Source organism: Larimichthys crocea, chromosome I (genome assembly GCF_000972845.2).
Source record: "Larimichthys crocea isolate SSNF chromosome I, L_crocea_2.0, whole genome shotgun sequence".
In the NCBI taxonomy this organism is placed as follows: domain Eukaryota; kingdom Metazoa; phylum Chordata; class Actinopteri; family Sciaenidae; genus Larimichthys; species Larimichthys crocea.
The window spans coordinates 26,852,174-26,867,761 of record NC_040011.1 but is presented as its reverse complement, the minus strand read 5'-3'; the positions used below and the strand labels follow the sequence as shown (position 1 = coordinate 26,867,761).

The following is a 15,588-nucleotide window of genomic DNA, read 5'->3' as shown; positions in this document are numbered from 1 at the left end:
TTTCAAAAAGTAGTCGAGGAGCCATGGCTCTAGTAACGTCGCAGATGGGTCCCTTCATTAAAGCAAAATGCTGTTTTCCAGTCGGCAAAGTGACTGACTGCAATGCAAAGCAATACCTATCGACATAACAGATTCTCAAGCGACTGATGCCATCGGATACAGGTAAAATTCAGGTTCACGTTAATGCATAGGACCAAGACACCTGCCTCGTAAACCCTGACGTACTGTGGTACAATGTTATTAAGACACAACCGATTGATTTTATTTGCTTCTAAAGTAAAAGTTTGACACTTATTTATTTTCAACATTGTGCAAAAGTCAGGTTTTGCAGATGGCAAGCTGTACAAGGATATATAAAACACAAAAACATAAACGGTAAGCTAAAAAAAAAGAAGACATTTTCAATGTCGTAGGTGGTTCAAGACCAGTATGTCGACTGACTGACAAGTACTGACAAAGAATAATCGATTGTGGATCCTATTCTTCAGCATGTTGTCAACATTTCTGTGGATCATAGGCTGTAAAGTTATTTCTGGTTTGTAAAAGATTAGTTACAATGAAAGATTTTTTTGTCTTTGTTTTTTGCAACAAGCATGGCATCTTTCATGTTGAACATCTATTCACTGAATTTGAACCTACGACTGACACCGCTTCCAGCAAATGGCTGGCAGGGCATTATGGTCTATTATCGTCGAGTGGACAATACTATAAGAATACACAATAAACATCAATCTATGTACATAAAAAGACACTCAAACCACTCGCAAGTATCTCCCTTGAACGAGATGAGGAGATGAAATATGTACAAGTCTTTTAAAAAAAAAAGTTAGGGTTAGTTGCTTCTCCTCTCCACTGAGTTAAGCGTCTATGTCTGCTGCGTGGACCGGCTGTCACCCCGCCCGTCGCCTGCTGTCAGCTGCCAGCTGATGTTGCTCTGAACAAACTGTTTAAGGCCGTCATAACCCTGGGTGAACAAATACTCCAGGTACCAGCTCCATGGCTTGGAATGCTGAAACACACAGGCAGAAACACACCCAGTCACATCAAAAGACATCTGAAGATTTCTATCTGGATCAAAGCAATCTCTCAAACTCAAACGCAAATCAAACTACATGTGAAGTCTGTTATGAATGCAGGAATGAAAAGAAGACCCCTCTGTACCTTTATGGAATTGAGGTCCATGTCCTTTGTTCCTGGCCAACACTGATAAAGAGAGAAGATTAATATTCACTGTCAGCCCACCCAGATAAATCTCGCAAGATCACTGCAGGATGTTACAGTTGGGTCGAACCAAAAAAAGGTGCGTGTATTATTAAACATGATGAAAACTACATCTCATGCAGCATCCATTAATAATAAAATGTACTTCTGTATTAATGCATCTTCTATGAAAGATACATTAATACCACATTTGTCTCCTTGTCTTGCCTGCAAGTCTATTAATTAAACTGTACAGACTGGCTGCACACAGATCCATCACTGTCCTCTTACAGTTTGAAAATAAGCAAGAGCGCGGCAGGTTTCATTTAGATAGATGCATAGGAGAAACACGATGCGTGGTAGGGTCCTACGCAAATATCTCTGTTAGACATCCTAAACGGTCCTCGCTCACCTTCTGGTGAAAGTCGACGGCGTAGCTCATGAAGGCGGGGTGGTGGATGAGGTCGAAGCTCGTCCAGTATTGTGGTACGTTGCTCTTGAGAAGCAGCTCCTCTCCCAGCTGTACACCCATGCCAGGTTGAAACATTTTGGAGTTCCACAGGCAGTTGACCATGACGACTATATAGTGGTTAAACTCACGGAACGTCTCGCGGCTGATGTGGAAGGCCTGCTGGAAAACACAAACAGTGACGAAAGTGATGAAATGATGAGAAAAAAAGAGAAGAACAAGCTAAACCATTCTCCATATCTGCAGAGCTTCTGATGTTTGTCATGCCCATTCATTTGCATGCCGTTTACCATCCATTTTTCTTAATAAGAAGTGCCACTGTATAGGCTGCCTGACACGTACTAGTAAATTCACATCTCGCAGTGGCAGATGTATTAAAATATCAACAACTTCTCATCAAGTTTTCATCTGAGAGGGTATTAAAGATCATCAGCTGTAGGTGGATGCTTCTGAATTCCTACGGAGCTGGGCGAGAAAACCACCACATCAAAACATATATAGCAAGAGAGCGGCAGCTAAATGCCTGAAATGTAAATGCAATCACAAGAAATATTTAATGGTTTGAGATTACAGTTACATTAGCTCTTCAAATTAAATTACTGCTAATGAAAAATACATTTCCTCCACATCGTTTGTCAAGTACTTGCTGCAGTGGAACTAAATGTATTTTTGCAGTATCGCTGCAATACAAATCATAGCAGCATGTTTGATTTTCAGATGTGCATAGCAAGGGAGGGAAAAAAAAGTTATTTTCTTTACCTCTGTGAGCTTTTCTTGACTCTTGGCTGATGTCAGGTTCACCTTGTACCTGACGAAAAAGAAACAGAGAAAAGACCATTGACCTCTGTGATCTTGAATTACTGCAAAACAGCTTGTTCTCTATGGTCTGTCCAAAAAATATAATGCAATTACATTCCAATTTTCTTTTGCAGTGGCGTTTTTACGCTCAGCTTGGGTAAAATTACTTCAGAAGCGAGAAGCCTGGGGTGTAGTCAATTAGACGACGCTACGAGGATTCATATTATTAAAGCCTGGAGTTACAAATCACACTTGAATTCTACATAAAAAAGGAGACGAGAGCTTAAGTGTATCACCTCTTTGCCTCTTATTATTATAAATCATACATTAACATGCATGTACAATGAAGCCATTTCATTCCTGTTCTGTTCCTCCATCAAATATGCATAAACATGTGACATACTACATTAAAGGTGTTGCTAGCCGATGTGTTGTGATGGTTGTATCATGGAAATTGAGAGTTCTCACCTGTACATGATGTAGGCCAGTCTGTCCACACTAACAGGGTCGGTGGCACACATGGCTGGGTAAAAAACTCCAGGCGGAGGCATCACAACGAGGGGGAGTCCATACTTGAGAAACATGTCACACACCTGGGCGAGGTGAGAGATATGTTATAAACACCCACAGAGAGTTTAGAGTGAAAAACAGACACTCCAACATGTGGTATATCTCGCTGCTTAAGCTTTTATCACAACGCTGCTTTGTTAGAAGCTGGTACACGCTGATCTATGAAGCTTGTACTTGGCATCCTAACTTCGTATTGTGCAATTTTGTTCCATTTATGCTCCTGAAACATGCCTCTGTTCCCAAGCAAGGGGAAAAAAAAATTAATATATGCTGCACCTCCTGATTGTAACCAGCTTCAATCAGACCAGTCCTTGCACTCTTTTAAAACCTCTCTCTGAATTGGAGGCAAGCCAAATCTTCTGTGAGTGTTTAAGTTTTATCTGGTGGAATATTAGGATATATAAAGATTTTAGGCTTTTATTTATTTACTGCATGCATTTATTTTTAAGAATTTCTAAGCTATTCTAGCTTATATTCCATGTTCCATGTATTTAATGCAGTCAATTTACCAATCTTAGATCTTACAGATCTTACAATCATTTGATTATCTTTCCATACTCTATATACCCTATTTCTGTCTTCTGTGTTTGGTGATCTTTGTTTTTATTTATGTTCAATGTGCTGCTGCTAACCATTCCTTTCAGGAGTTTTAAAAAATAAAACACGCTCAACTTTGAATAGTAAGCTGTGCCTAATATGTAAATACATCTGATCCACTCTCAATCTGTCAGTAAATGGATGCATGCGAAAACAGCCTTCAAGTGTCAACTAGTAGACTCGTGAAGTCACAATAAACAAAACACATTTTTAGATAGTTAGATTATTTAGAAGTAGCAGTAAAGCCCAGGTTTAGGTTGTATCTTGTCTAACAAAGCCACAAAGCCAGACAGATTAGCATCGCTCTTTACCGTCTCGTAGAAGTCCAGGACGAAGCTGAGGAAGAGAGAGTGACAGCCTTCAAGCTGAAGGCCCACAGAAGAAAGCCGACCCGCAAAGTCAACCAGCTCCATCACCGAATCCTTGAACCCCGACAGAGTCATGTTTCTGCAACAGAGGGCAGAGCAGAGAGTCAGACACAGACTTCAACCAAGACACCTAGGGATGATGATGCTAAGTAAAAGCTGAGACACCAGTCAGCTGATTTGCCCCCTGTAATTCATGTCTGGTATGAAAGAAGAGCTTTGAAATCAGGCATGTGGAAGTTCATTACAATACAAAAGCCAAAACAATACACAGTCAATGATGCTGCTCTTGGAAATGGCAGTGAATAAAATTGGATCTCTGCAATTCTTATGGGATTACTCATGTGAGGACTCGATACTGATGAAGCCCAGGTATTAAAAATGCAATCGACAACTCCACCTCTTAATTTGAAAGGGAGAAAATTGTTTAATAAGAATTTTCAGGACTGTTTCTACCTCCAAATGAATTTCAGTTCAAGGATTTGATGGATAAATGAGCTCAGAGCCAAAAGGCATCAATACAGTTTCTTTCAGCGTTTAGTTGCTTTGGCTGCTTGTGGATAATAGATGGTTTAAACCAAAGCTAGAAGGTTACTGCATAGATCAGTGTGGGGGCTTAGTCGAGGTTTTATCAGATAGAATAAAAAGAAAGTCGACAATGTTGTCACAATATTGTAACCCCTAAAATTAATAGAAACATTAAGCCTCATATTTGAAACAAAAACAGTTAACTCATCTGGGACACCTAAAACAGGGAGTGATTTTTTCATTACACTAACCCACAGTAAATAAAACTGCGGCAACACTTCAGCACTTTTATTACATCTGTGAGAACTGATTAGCCGTGAGAAGCCATTGTGGTATTTCTTGGCTCGAAAGTAAAAGCTCAACGCGCTATAACCCGTATGCTCCCAAGTAAATTCACAAAGTGTTTCTATTGCTTGTTTACGCTCAGGGCATAAACAAGCAGCAGGAAGTAGATATGAGACTCACATCGAGGTGTGGCTGTTGAGGCTGATGTCCAAGTCGTCCTCCAGAGCATACACTGAGTGCCAGGTCAGCCACTTTAACAGCATATTGTTTAGGCACTCCATCAGTCCACACTGCAGATACAGCAAAGAGGAGAACAAAACATACAGCGGTTTAAATCACTGAGCTAATACAGGACCCATAATGAGGGCTTTGTAATTGTAAAATTAACAGCACTGCATTGTTTATTAGTTTGTAGGAGAAGCTGAAGCAACGTCATCATACTTGTACCTCAAAGAAAAGAGCCTACCTTGAAAAACATTGAGGATGTGAAGAAGAGCTGCATGAGGGGCTCGAACAGAAGCCGTCCAATTTCTGAAGCGGAGGGGAGACAGAAGGTTCAAGTTGTACCAGTTATATAATTCAACACACCACAATCCAGTTCCCCCGGATACGGCACAATATGACAGGACTTAACATGGGAATAAGGCTGCACTTTTTTTATTTAAGTGGAGCACAAGGTTGACAGAATACTAAATATAGGAGGATTTCGAAAGAAAAAAAAAAACTCACGGGAGCTGGGGACAACGGGAACGTTGCTCAGCAGGCCGAGGATTTGTGGGCGGAGGAGGGAACCGTCCCAAACGGCGAGGAATTTGTAGAGAAAAGCCTCTGAACTGGAAAACCCCTCCTTGTGAAGAAATATAACAATCCTGTTAATTAACCCTAACTCCAAGCATGTGGGTTCATTAATACAGGAAACAGTGAATGACAGATGTGTGGGCCTGAAATGTCTTACCTGGAGAAAGTGCTGCGTGGACAGCAACTTATTCAAAAACTGCAGAGCTTCTTCTGATGTCTGCAAGGCACCTCCGTCACCACAGAAGAGAAATTCTGAACGAAAAATAGCAAAAAGGATGTTTAGTGGGTGAAAAAGTCAAGGGAATAAATAGAAAACTTCCGATACGACCCCCCTGAGTCTCTTTAAACCCTCCTCTGAAGAAATCCCTTTGATATGCCAACTAGGTAATGTGTTAGGGTTCAACCCAAGTTCTTTGCTTTGGATGAATCTTCCTGACAGAAGATGTTACAGCAGTTTGAGAGTTGCTTCTCGCCTCCCCCTCCCTTACCTTCGTGAAGAGCGTATCCAAGCCAGAAGTTGAGGCGTAGGAGTGCAGACTCATCCTGTACAAAGTCCAGGTACTGCAGTGGCAGGCTGGATCCCAGCAGTGAGCCCATCTGAGCGGGCAGCTGGTGGAGGTAGAAAGAAGGGGGGGAGAAAAAGGAAACACATGAAAGAAAATATGACTGAGATGCTGAAATAATCAAATATTCATAGATGCAAATATGTACAGAGAAGAAAACGAAAAGCAAAAATCCACATTGCTGTATGCTTTTATAGTCAAAGTCAAACATCACATAGAAAAAAAAAAGAACACTCTCGAGTCAGCTTCAAATCAAGTTGTTTTCCATATTCTGTAGAATGAATTGGTCCACATGTCCTTGTTTTCATTGAGCGGGCCAGCAATCCGCTACCGGGCTAATTCTTCAGTATCCAGTAATCCCCATAATGCCAGTACTGGGACATTTCTTCCATCATGTTGGATAGTTTATACAGTCCCTCATTGTGTATGAACAGCTGCCACCCAATATGGGGACTTTGTCAGTATAATAAATAAATTAGAAAGGCGAGAAGACAGACTGTGAATGGACGCAGCTCAGTTCTTCGATAATTATGGAGCAACTGTATCATTAAACTGAAAAAGTGCCATTCGGCTTTTGACAATAGGGGTGCAGGCAATGAGGGAAGTAATCAATGATCCTTTGTCGATGCCTTTGCTAAATAGTTTTATGAGTGTGATTGACTGAACTCATCCGTCTTTCCTAAGACGCAGCAAAGTAGAGTTAAAGCCTTAATGCTCACGTTGGCATTTTGGGCGGTGAAAGGGGTGAATTTATGTAGCATGCCGCATAAAAGTCTACGAGTCATTTCAAATGACTTATATTAGTTTATCAGGACACTGAATCTGCAGGGCAAATAGACTTTTATGGAGAGGCCTCTTTAAATGACCAACTGCTGTGAAACTTTGTCCAGTGCATTAACCAGATACATCTCATCTCAGGACTTTTGCTTTCATTATTCACAGAGGATAGATAAACAGCTGATGAGATCTGTAAAAGGAACTATGGCTCATTTAAAAAACAAATGATAAGCACTGTGCTCATGAGGCTGCTTTATGCTCTAATCAAATTACAGCCCCAGGCCACCTCTGCTGCAGTTTCTCTAGGACAAAGTTGTTAGTAGCCATACTGTACTGTACAGAAATAGCATAATTACAGTGACACAGCACCACCCTGTGGCTGTGATGATATATCACAATCTCAACAGATTGTGGTTATGCATCCTAATGGCGTGGAGAAACCAGCATACATTTTATTCTGCCGCTTAAATGATTAATGAGCTTTGCGATTAAGGCTTAAATGATATTCCATCTATTCCCCGTCTAGGTGTGCTGGGGCTATGGGACTAACAGCTGAACTGTGGAAACTGATGCAAACAAGAAAGTGTGAAAGACTGAGAAGAGAGACGGTAAAAAGGGGCAGAGAGTCCTGGGAGGAATTACCTCTATACGGTGCATATTTTCCAGCAGCTGAGCAAAGGAGTGGAGCTGCACTAAGGGGAGCAACTTTCTGCTGGAGGACGGCTCAGTTTGAGCCTCTTTATTCACTACAGAACTCAACGCTGGCAATTCCAGGTGGTAGTGTTTCTGAGGAAAGGGGGAAAAGAGGAAAATAAATAAAGGCTAACATACACTTTTATATGTTTATATTTCAATAAAGTAACAGAATAATTACAGTAATATATACTTTACAGACTACATATACACAGACACTATACATTATAAAAGGGACAATAAGCAGTACATCCGACAGCTTCCATACCCGTTTCCTGGAGTTGGTCTTATCTTTAATCGTGAAGGCCGGATTGTTGCTGAGGGCAACCTGGGAACCGTTCCTTTTCTGGACACCAATCAATGCTGATTTCCAAGTGGAATTGTGGTTCCTGAAGCCACTCTGTAAGAAAACAGAAAACACACAATTCCATTGGTGCTTTAGAGATGATGGTCATATATGAGATTTGAGCATTAATTGCACAATTCATGTACAAACCTTCATCCGTGATGGAATAGAGAGTGTCACCAGTTCAGGACAAAACACTTTGTAAAGTGACAATAGGTGCAGGAGGAACGGCTGCCTTCCCTGAGGAAACAAGAGCAAATATCAAAACCCTCAATGTGTCACACCTTTGTTTATTCTAAATCTCCATTTCTGATTGATTTTTCCTAATAATGCAGAATATAAGAACAATAAGCACTGGTGTGGAAAGAGTAAATGTTTATCGGAATAAAGTGTAGAGTGTAGGGGGAAGAAAACCCATCAGGCAATTTATCACTAAATAGATTTTCATACCGAGTGAGGAAATAGTAGTAGTATTTAATAATGATAAATGGCTCTAGAGAGCATCAAATCAGCAGGGTGTTTACCAGTTTAGACTGTAACTCCAGTAGCTTCCTGACCCTGAAGACTCGCACTGCAATGACGGGGGAAAAAATGAAGCAGTCAATAACGTTTGCAGAAGTGATGAGAACAATAAAAAGAGGAAATAATGGAGTAAACTAGACAGAACAGAGGAAGCAGCAGTCCAAATATTGATCATATTTCAGGTGTGAAAATGAAAACTTACCACTTTCCTTTCTGGTTAAAAGGTACAACAGATGGCAGATGAAGGGACACTGAAAGAAATGTGACAAAAGGTAAGGACTTTGTGTCGCAGCACTTTTTCAGTGGATCCGATGTCATGTTACAGTGTGGCAGTCATTTCATTACACTGGTAAACTAAGCAGACAGTCATGTAATCAAACTGAAAAGGATTGGGATCTGTTACAATAAAAGTTATGTGGATGATTTTGCTGAAGAAAATCCAGAAATTTCAGATACTGATAACTCTATAAGCTGCTTCATGAAACTGGCTTCTAGTTATGAGGCATTTTTCAACAGATTAACTTGAACCAAACAAGACATAAAGCTCTTTTGTGACATATGAATTATAGGCCTAATGCAGATAAAGGCATGTCTTCCCAGTCAGGCAGAAATGAACCTTTATTTATCACATCAACCCGTGTCTTGAACAAGGCACAACGTTAATAAACAATGAGCCATTTGTCTTTTCAATCTCGTTTTAAAAAATAGCTCTGGCACATCAATATATAGTATATGTCATTTAAGTGGCAAATAAGCTCAGTGAGGCCTTCATCTGTTGCTGACGTGAAATTGAACAGAATACAAATTTGATGCCATCAGATTTCGCTGAGCATCTGTTTATAACGATACATCATCATCACGTACCAGATTTTCCTCCGTGACAAAACTGAAGATGAAGCCGTAGATAGCTCGAAGTTGGTCTTTTGCATCAATCAGGTCAAATATGGTCAACACCCACTTTATGAAAAGAACCTGAATATTGTACATGCAAGTAAAGCAAAAAAAAGGTACAATTTTAGCAATGACACATACAGAATCAAAAGCAGATAAATCAACACTCACTTGTCTCAAATACTGTAGGAGTCGGACCCAACAATATTTTTATTAATGAATTGAAAGAATTATTAATAAAAAGCGACCAAAGAGCAAATGTTTCAAAGCAAATTGTTAATGATCTAAACTTTGTTATTTGAATAATGTAGCTATTCGTCTCCTATGACCACTTCCAATTACTCATGCTCATACTCAATCAAGTCAAGATTTAAAGAAAGATTTGAAATAACAACCCACTGAGGCAAAAGTTTAATCTTAAAGCTAAATGCACTTACTTGTGTGCTGATCGGTAGTTTGCCAACACCCAGCCAAACTACTGCTCGAACAACAGCCTCCTGTGGCACCACAGAGGCAGGAATCAGACACTTCAGCACCCGGGCACAGAGAGAAGTCCCTACACAGAGAAAGTCACAGAAACAAAATCAGTTAAAAGGGAAGCAAATGTTAAGAATGACTGCCAGCTATCAAACACATTAACACACATTTTTAATTTGCAAGGTGTTTGGGATGGATGGATGGATGGTATTATGTCCTACACATACAGCTTCATTCCTTCAATTAGAAAGTCCAAAATGAATACCCAGACCACAGTTGTTGCTGTTAAGTGACTATCTTACCCATACGGAGGCTCATGCCAAACTCCAGCATAACAGAGATGGCCTCTGGGGAAAGTCCTTTACTGTAGGCCACCTTCTCCACCAGCACCATGTTCTTCTCCACCTCATCGTTCCCATACACAGGAGTGCCTGCTTCAACTACAGAAAGGAGAGACAACATCAGAGTCAAAAAAAAATTAGGATTATTTTAGGTTTTCAGATGAGCCATCTGAAAACATCTCTCAACACTACCGGGCACCTACAACTGATATCACAGCTACTGTATTCAAATCTGTGACCCAATTTACAAAATAAAGTTATAGCGATGGCAACTATCAAAATACAGTATGTGACTACAAAAACAAGGATATGTGAAATTCATTTTGATGTCACAGAACACAAAAGAGCAATATTTCAGCACACTGCAGTATTATGTAACGTTATTCCCTGCGTTCAAATAAACAAAAGTCAACAATCTTACAGACAGTACAATGGCAACAGATGACGTAACAAAGCACGGATTGATCCTCCAGTATTGAGCTTTAATAACAGTGTTTGTACACATGTTACTGACTTTATACAAACTCTGTTTGGGATGTCTAATCCACTGAGTCTAGACCTAGAAAGTAGCTTAGCAACATTAGCTGTTTTAGGTTACGCCCAAATCTGTAAACTCTAACTTAAGTTAATGTTATACGACTCTTCCACGCCTTGTCTGTTTTTCTTCATCATAGTTTTCCATGTTGTAAGGTAAACGCATTAATACAAATCTAAAGAGCTAACTACTGCCGCTGGCGTTTGTAACAGACAGTCTGCTGCCGTCCTGCCCAAGTCTGAGCCCAGTCCTACCGTCAGAGAAGTACTTCAAGGCCACGACATATGGATCCCCCGCCTTATTCTTTCTCCTCTCTTTTTCTGCGACTCTCAGACTTCTGTTCACGCTCCGGCTGGATACAGACTGGTCGCTCACAGACGATGTGTCTGAATCCGACGGCCCCGCTAGGTTTTGCTGTGCTGCCATTGCTACATTGCTAACTCTTAAAAACACTGGGCTCTGCTTCGTCGACGGCCATTCAAACAAAACTCAAATCCTCCGCGCGACCGTTTGCTCTGCGCTTGCGCAGTATAGTCCTTCCGATTGACTAGCTTCGCGGGAGTTGTAGTCCATTTGCCTTTAACCGACCAGTGAACTGTCAGAAGAACTACAAGTTGGTGTTCCTTCGTGAGAGGAAAACAACGTCGATAGCTGGTCAGTGTTTAATACTCACACAGCACTGAAACATGAGAGAAACACACTCAGTGTAGCTGGAATGAAAACTTCACAGAATTATTCAGATTAACTACTTTATTGTAATGTATCAATGCTATAAACAGCCTAAATGTCTCCATTTACTGAATAAAATGTCTGAAAATAGTGATAAGTTTCCAGAGCCCATGTTTGAGAACCACTACTATAAACTATAACAATTTATTGGATCAACAATCGAAATCTTACAAAACCAAAAAATGACAGTGGGACTGGGGGAGGGGTGCACTCTCTGTAAAAATGCATTCATTGCTGTAGTCGGTCATGTTTTTTAGTGAAAATAATTAATCATTTCAAATGTAAGGGCCCCCAAACTGTGACTGTAACTGACCTCCAGTCCAGTTTTCATGCTTAGGGGGAGAAGCAGGGTCAAAAATTGCTCCATTTGTCTTGAGGGCAGAAGATAGAACAGAAAGACCCTTGTGTCTGTGATATGCTTGTCCCCTCAATCCCTTGGTTGGTTCTGCCGGCGCCCTTTCTGCCCATATAGGATTAGGATTAGGGATGGGTTTTGCTGTGTTGGAAATGGCACTAGAACAAAGCACAGCTCCGGTCCATTCCCTAAAAATGTCAGCCAAGTTTTGCAGTCGGCACTCAAAAACAAAAAAATGAAATATAATGAATAAAAAAAACTATATTTACAAAATGGGTTACACCTATAATGCAGAGCATTAAATAAGCAACAAATCCCTTACAGGGCATGATGGCAAGCACTGTATATCTGGGCCCATAAAACTTTATATTTATCTTATATGCTGATATGAAGAAATTGCCTTGACAGGGATTTACTTCAGTTATATAACAAGTTTATGTAACAAGTTTACATCATAAATATCCCACAACAGCACCCATTGTTGCAAACTCTGACACAGTGAAATGCAAGAGTGCTAATAAAACAAACAATATTTAGTCTCACCTCCAAGTCTTTATTTTAAGTATAATTTACAGAAATATTGTGAGTCTCAAAACTGACAGTTTTCATCCCTTAACAAAACTGTGATAGGAATTATTTTTTATATCTTTAGAGAGAGAAAATAAAACCCAACAGATGAGCAGAATCTTCAAGAGACACTGAATACATTTAAGACTTCAAATGTGAATTACAAAAGGTAAAATTCCATTTTCCAACAGGCAAAAAGACTTTTTTTTTATTTGGTTATCAGACACCTGAGGCAGCAACAGCTGTCCTTTCCTTTGTTGTGGTAACTGAACTGAAAGGAGACAGAGGGTATTTAGCTTATCTTACTTTGGGAGAAAGGATTTCATGCATACTTCTGCAAAATTGAACTAGGATTTCTATTTTTTTTTTCTTACTAAAATGGCGTTCTGGTAAGACTGCACCAAAATAAAATATGGATATGTAATACTAGCTGACGTATGATTAGTATAAAATTCTTTAAAAGTGTCTATTTTGGTTTATGTTCTATACCCTTGGCCAAATGAAACATGCTTGAAGTATTGAAGTTCATAAATTACCAATCTCTCCTACCTACAGTATAAAAAACAAATTAGAAAAACAAGCTACAACGATTCTTTCATGAAAAACAGCATTCTCAAATCAACTCGTAACAAATGAAATTCATACTAGATTAACGACAAAAACACAAAACACATTTAACACAGTGTATGACTGAAATGGATGTTTCCACGGGTATGATTGTCCACGGTTATGTAGAGGATGTAGAGATCAGGAGTTCTCAGTTTCACATTAAGAGTGCAAAGAGAGTAATCAGTCAGCCGGCTGGATGAGACACGAGATGTTTGTGAGGGGTATTATTACTGGGGTGACGGTTTCCTTACAAAATCTGAATTACTACAATCCATAGAAGTGCACCAGATTCCCGTCGTTGTAGCTTGGACCAAAGTAGAAGAGAATTTTTAAGACTGCTTGACCTTGTTCTTTTCCTGATCGTTGATGTGCTGTTCCTCTCTGCTGTCCTCTCTCTCCGGCCGGTCATCGCTCTGACGGGCAATGAGCAGTCGGCAGGTGAGCAGAATACCAAAGACTAGAGCGTGGGCGTAACGTTTCAGGGGGTCTCCTACTAGCTGGTGGAAGAACAGGACAGCCAGCATGACCAGCAGCAGCAAGAAGTTAGCCACATCCTTCGGCCTGCCCGGGACGAGGGTGAGCACCACGCCACAGCCCACCTCCAGAGAACCGATGATTTTACGAAGCAGGACTGAGCTGATCCCAATCTTTTTCAGGCCTGGCAGTGCTTTGGCATAGCTCTTGTACGCCCTTTTCTGAAAGGGGGAAAAAAAGTACAGAAATCCTTTTAAATACAAAGATCATACAAACTCCAAAGTGTGTCATTTAAGGACTATGTAAGGTCACCGTACTCGCTTCATCACTATGGTTACACAATTAATCTTACCTCAAGAAGAAGGCTGAAGGAAACCTTTTAGACTTTTAAACAGTTATGATAATAAAGCATCCTCTGGGGGATATTTGCATTTGCATGAAGCCTTGAGCCATCTTCCACTCAGGACATTACAACATCAGCACCGGCAGGTGCATCTCAAAGAATTTGCTCGAATGCGCCGCCATTGCTGTGTAGCTGTTGAGTTGCTCTTCATATTTAACGAGAAGCTTAGCAGCTGCTGCATAATTTAATAAGGCTGTAGAGATAACGCTGTAACTCACAAATCTGTTGACTGTGCAGCATATCTGTGCAATCTTTAACATCATATTAGAGCGTGTATTAAAATAATGTGCATTGGGTTTATTCGCTGTTCATCCATCATGTTCGGTGTTAGCTCATGGCAGACACGTTTGGGATTGTTTTGTGTGTTTATACTGATTCAGAGACGTCACCGGTGTTAATATTGACACATTTCAAGGTTTATCTTAAAATATAAAGGACTAGCATGCGTGCTAAGAGGTCTTAACATTTGATGTACCGTACAGGAATCTCCTCTGTCAGATTAGACATATTAAAAAAAAGGCAAGTCCGTATAGAAAGCATTTATTTCTCGCTATGTTTTTTATTATTTGGGTCACATCTCCTCACAGACATCCATGTCGTGTCTGCAGCCTGCACAGAACAATGGCCTTTACCCCCCGCAGCTGCGGACACTTCACCGTGTACTCACCATTTCACTGTACGCATCTTTGCTGAGTCTCGGAGTGAGCTTAATGGTCCCCATGAACACGAAGAATAAACCCAGAGCGAAAGACAGGGCCACGATAGTCACTGTCCTTGGTGAGGCCATCTTTAGCCACCTTGCATGCGGTGAACGCTTCCCACTGAATTGGATGAATTTCGGTCGGTTTCCCGGTGAACATGCACCGGGGGGGATGGGCTTATGGATGAACGGAAAGAAACATGGCGGCAAGCCTCGGTCCCCTCTTTGCGCCACATCCAGCAAAGTAAAGAGTTTAAATCAACACCAACATGACACATTATCAGGCTGCTATAGCTTTAAAAAAACACAATAAATCATCTCTAAACAATATTATTGTGAAATATTTCAACATTTTGGGAATCACACTTTTCAGGAGATCTATATATGAAGTTGCCAGGCAACCAGCGACTCCAGGAAGTCACTGCACCAGCCAAAGAAATAGTCCCATGCAGAAATCCCTGTAAAGCCACAAACTGATCATATGTTGTTGTTGTTTTTTTTACAGATAGAACAAATCAGATATAGCAGGTTCATCAGATAGCTTAAATAGTTCTTGTAAGTGTATTTTGTTTTGCAACAGGGTCCACCATGTTTCTACAGATCCAGGTAGGACCAACATGGCCACCATAGTTTCAGCTACATACATGAAAGGAAGAGTAAGGTGAGAGGGTTGCAATCTGCAGCGTCACTGCTAGATGCCACTAAATCCTACACACTGAACCTTTAGGATGGATCCTTCTTTATTATCTACTTTTGACAAATGCCCCTGTATCAGAATCTATTTTTTAAACTGTAAAATTATATGCTTTGTATGGATTTGGGACAATCTCACGGGTAATAGGGAGCCAGTATCCAAATGGGTTCATTTTGTCTGCACAGAAAAAGAAACAGATGTATTCCCATTTGTGCCAGTATGTTTGCAAAAAATAGCTGTTTTATAGATTTCCATAAACTGGCATTAAACAGCAGCATTGTGAAATAAGAGTATACAATCTT

The 15,588-nt window shown here is 40.4% G+C and overlaps 2 protein-coding genes across 2 annotated transcripts; both read right to left on the bottom strand.

Annotated features, from left to right (window-relative positions):
• Positions 1 to 240: 240 nt before the first annotated feature.
• Positions 241 to 11,310, bottom strand: cenpi (centromere protein I). The gene is made up of 20 exons (XM_010743073.3): positions 11,010 to 11,310; positions 10,182 to 10,319; positions 9,840 to 9,958; positions 9,376 to 9,483; positions 8,714 to 8,762; positions 8,514 to 8,560; positions 8,140 to 8,229; positions 7,912 to 8,043; positions 7,593 to 7,736; positions 6,099 to 6,219; positions 5,768 to 5,862; positions 5,542 to 5,659; positions 5,279 to 5,343; positions 4,993 to 5,102; positions 3,946 to 4,081; positions 2,936 to 3,060; positions 2,429 to 2,477; positions 1,613 to 1,831; positions 1,162 to 1,203; positions 241 to 1,009 (listed from the first exon to the last, which is right to left on the bottom strand). The coding sequence occupies exons 1-20, from the start codon at positions 11,179 to 11,181 to the stop codon at positions 866 to 868; spliced, it is 2,223 nt and encodes a 740-aa protein (XP_010741375.3). The 5' UTR covers positions 11,182 to 11,310; the 3' UTR covers positions 241 to 865.
• A 1,061-nt stretch (positions 11,311 to 12,371) lies between these two features.
• Positions 12,372 to 14,828, bottom strand: tmem35 (transmembrane protein 35). Its single transcript, XM_010743072.3, has 2 exons — positions 14,560 to 14,828; positions 12,372 to 13,710 (listed from the first exon to the last, which is right to left on the bottom strand). The coding sequence occupies exons 1-2, from the start codon at positions 14,677 to 14,679 to the stop codon at positions 13,345 to 13,347; spliced, it is 486 nt and encodes a 161-aa protein (XP_010741374.1). The 5' UTR covers positions 14,680 to 14,828; the 3' UTR covers positions 12,372 to 13,344.
• Positions 14,829 to 15,588: the final 760 nt, after the last annotated feature.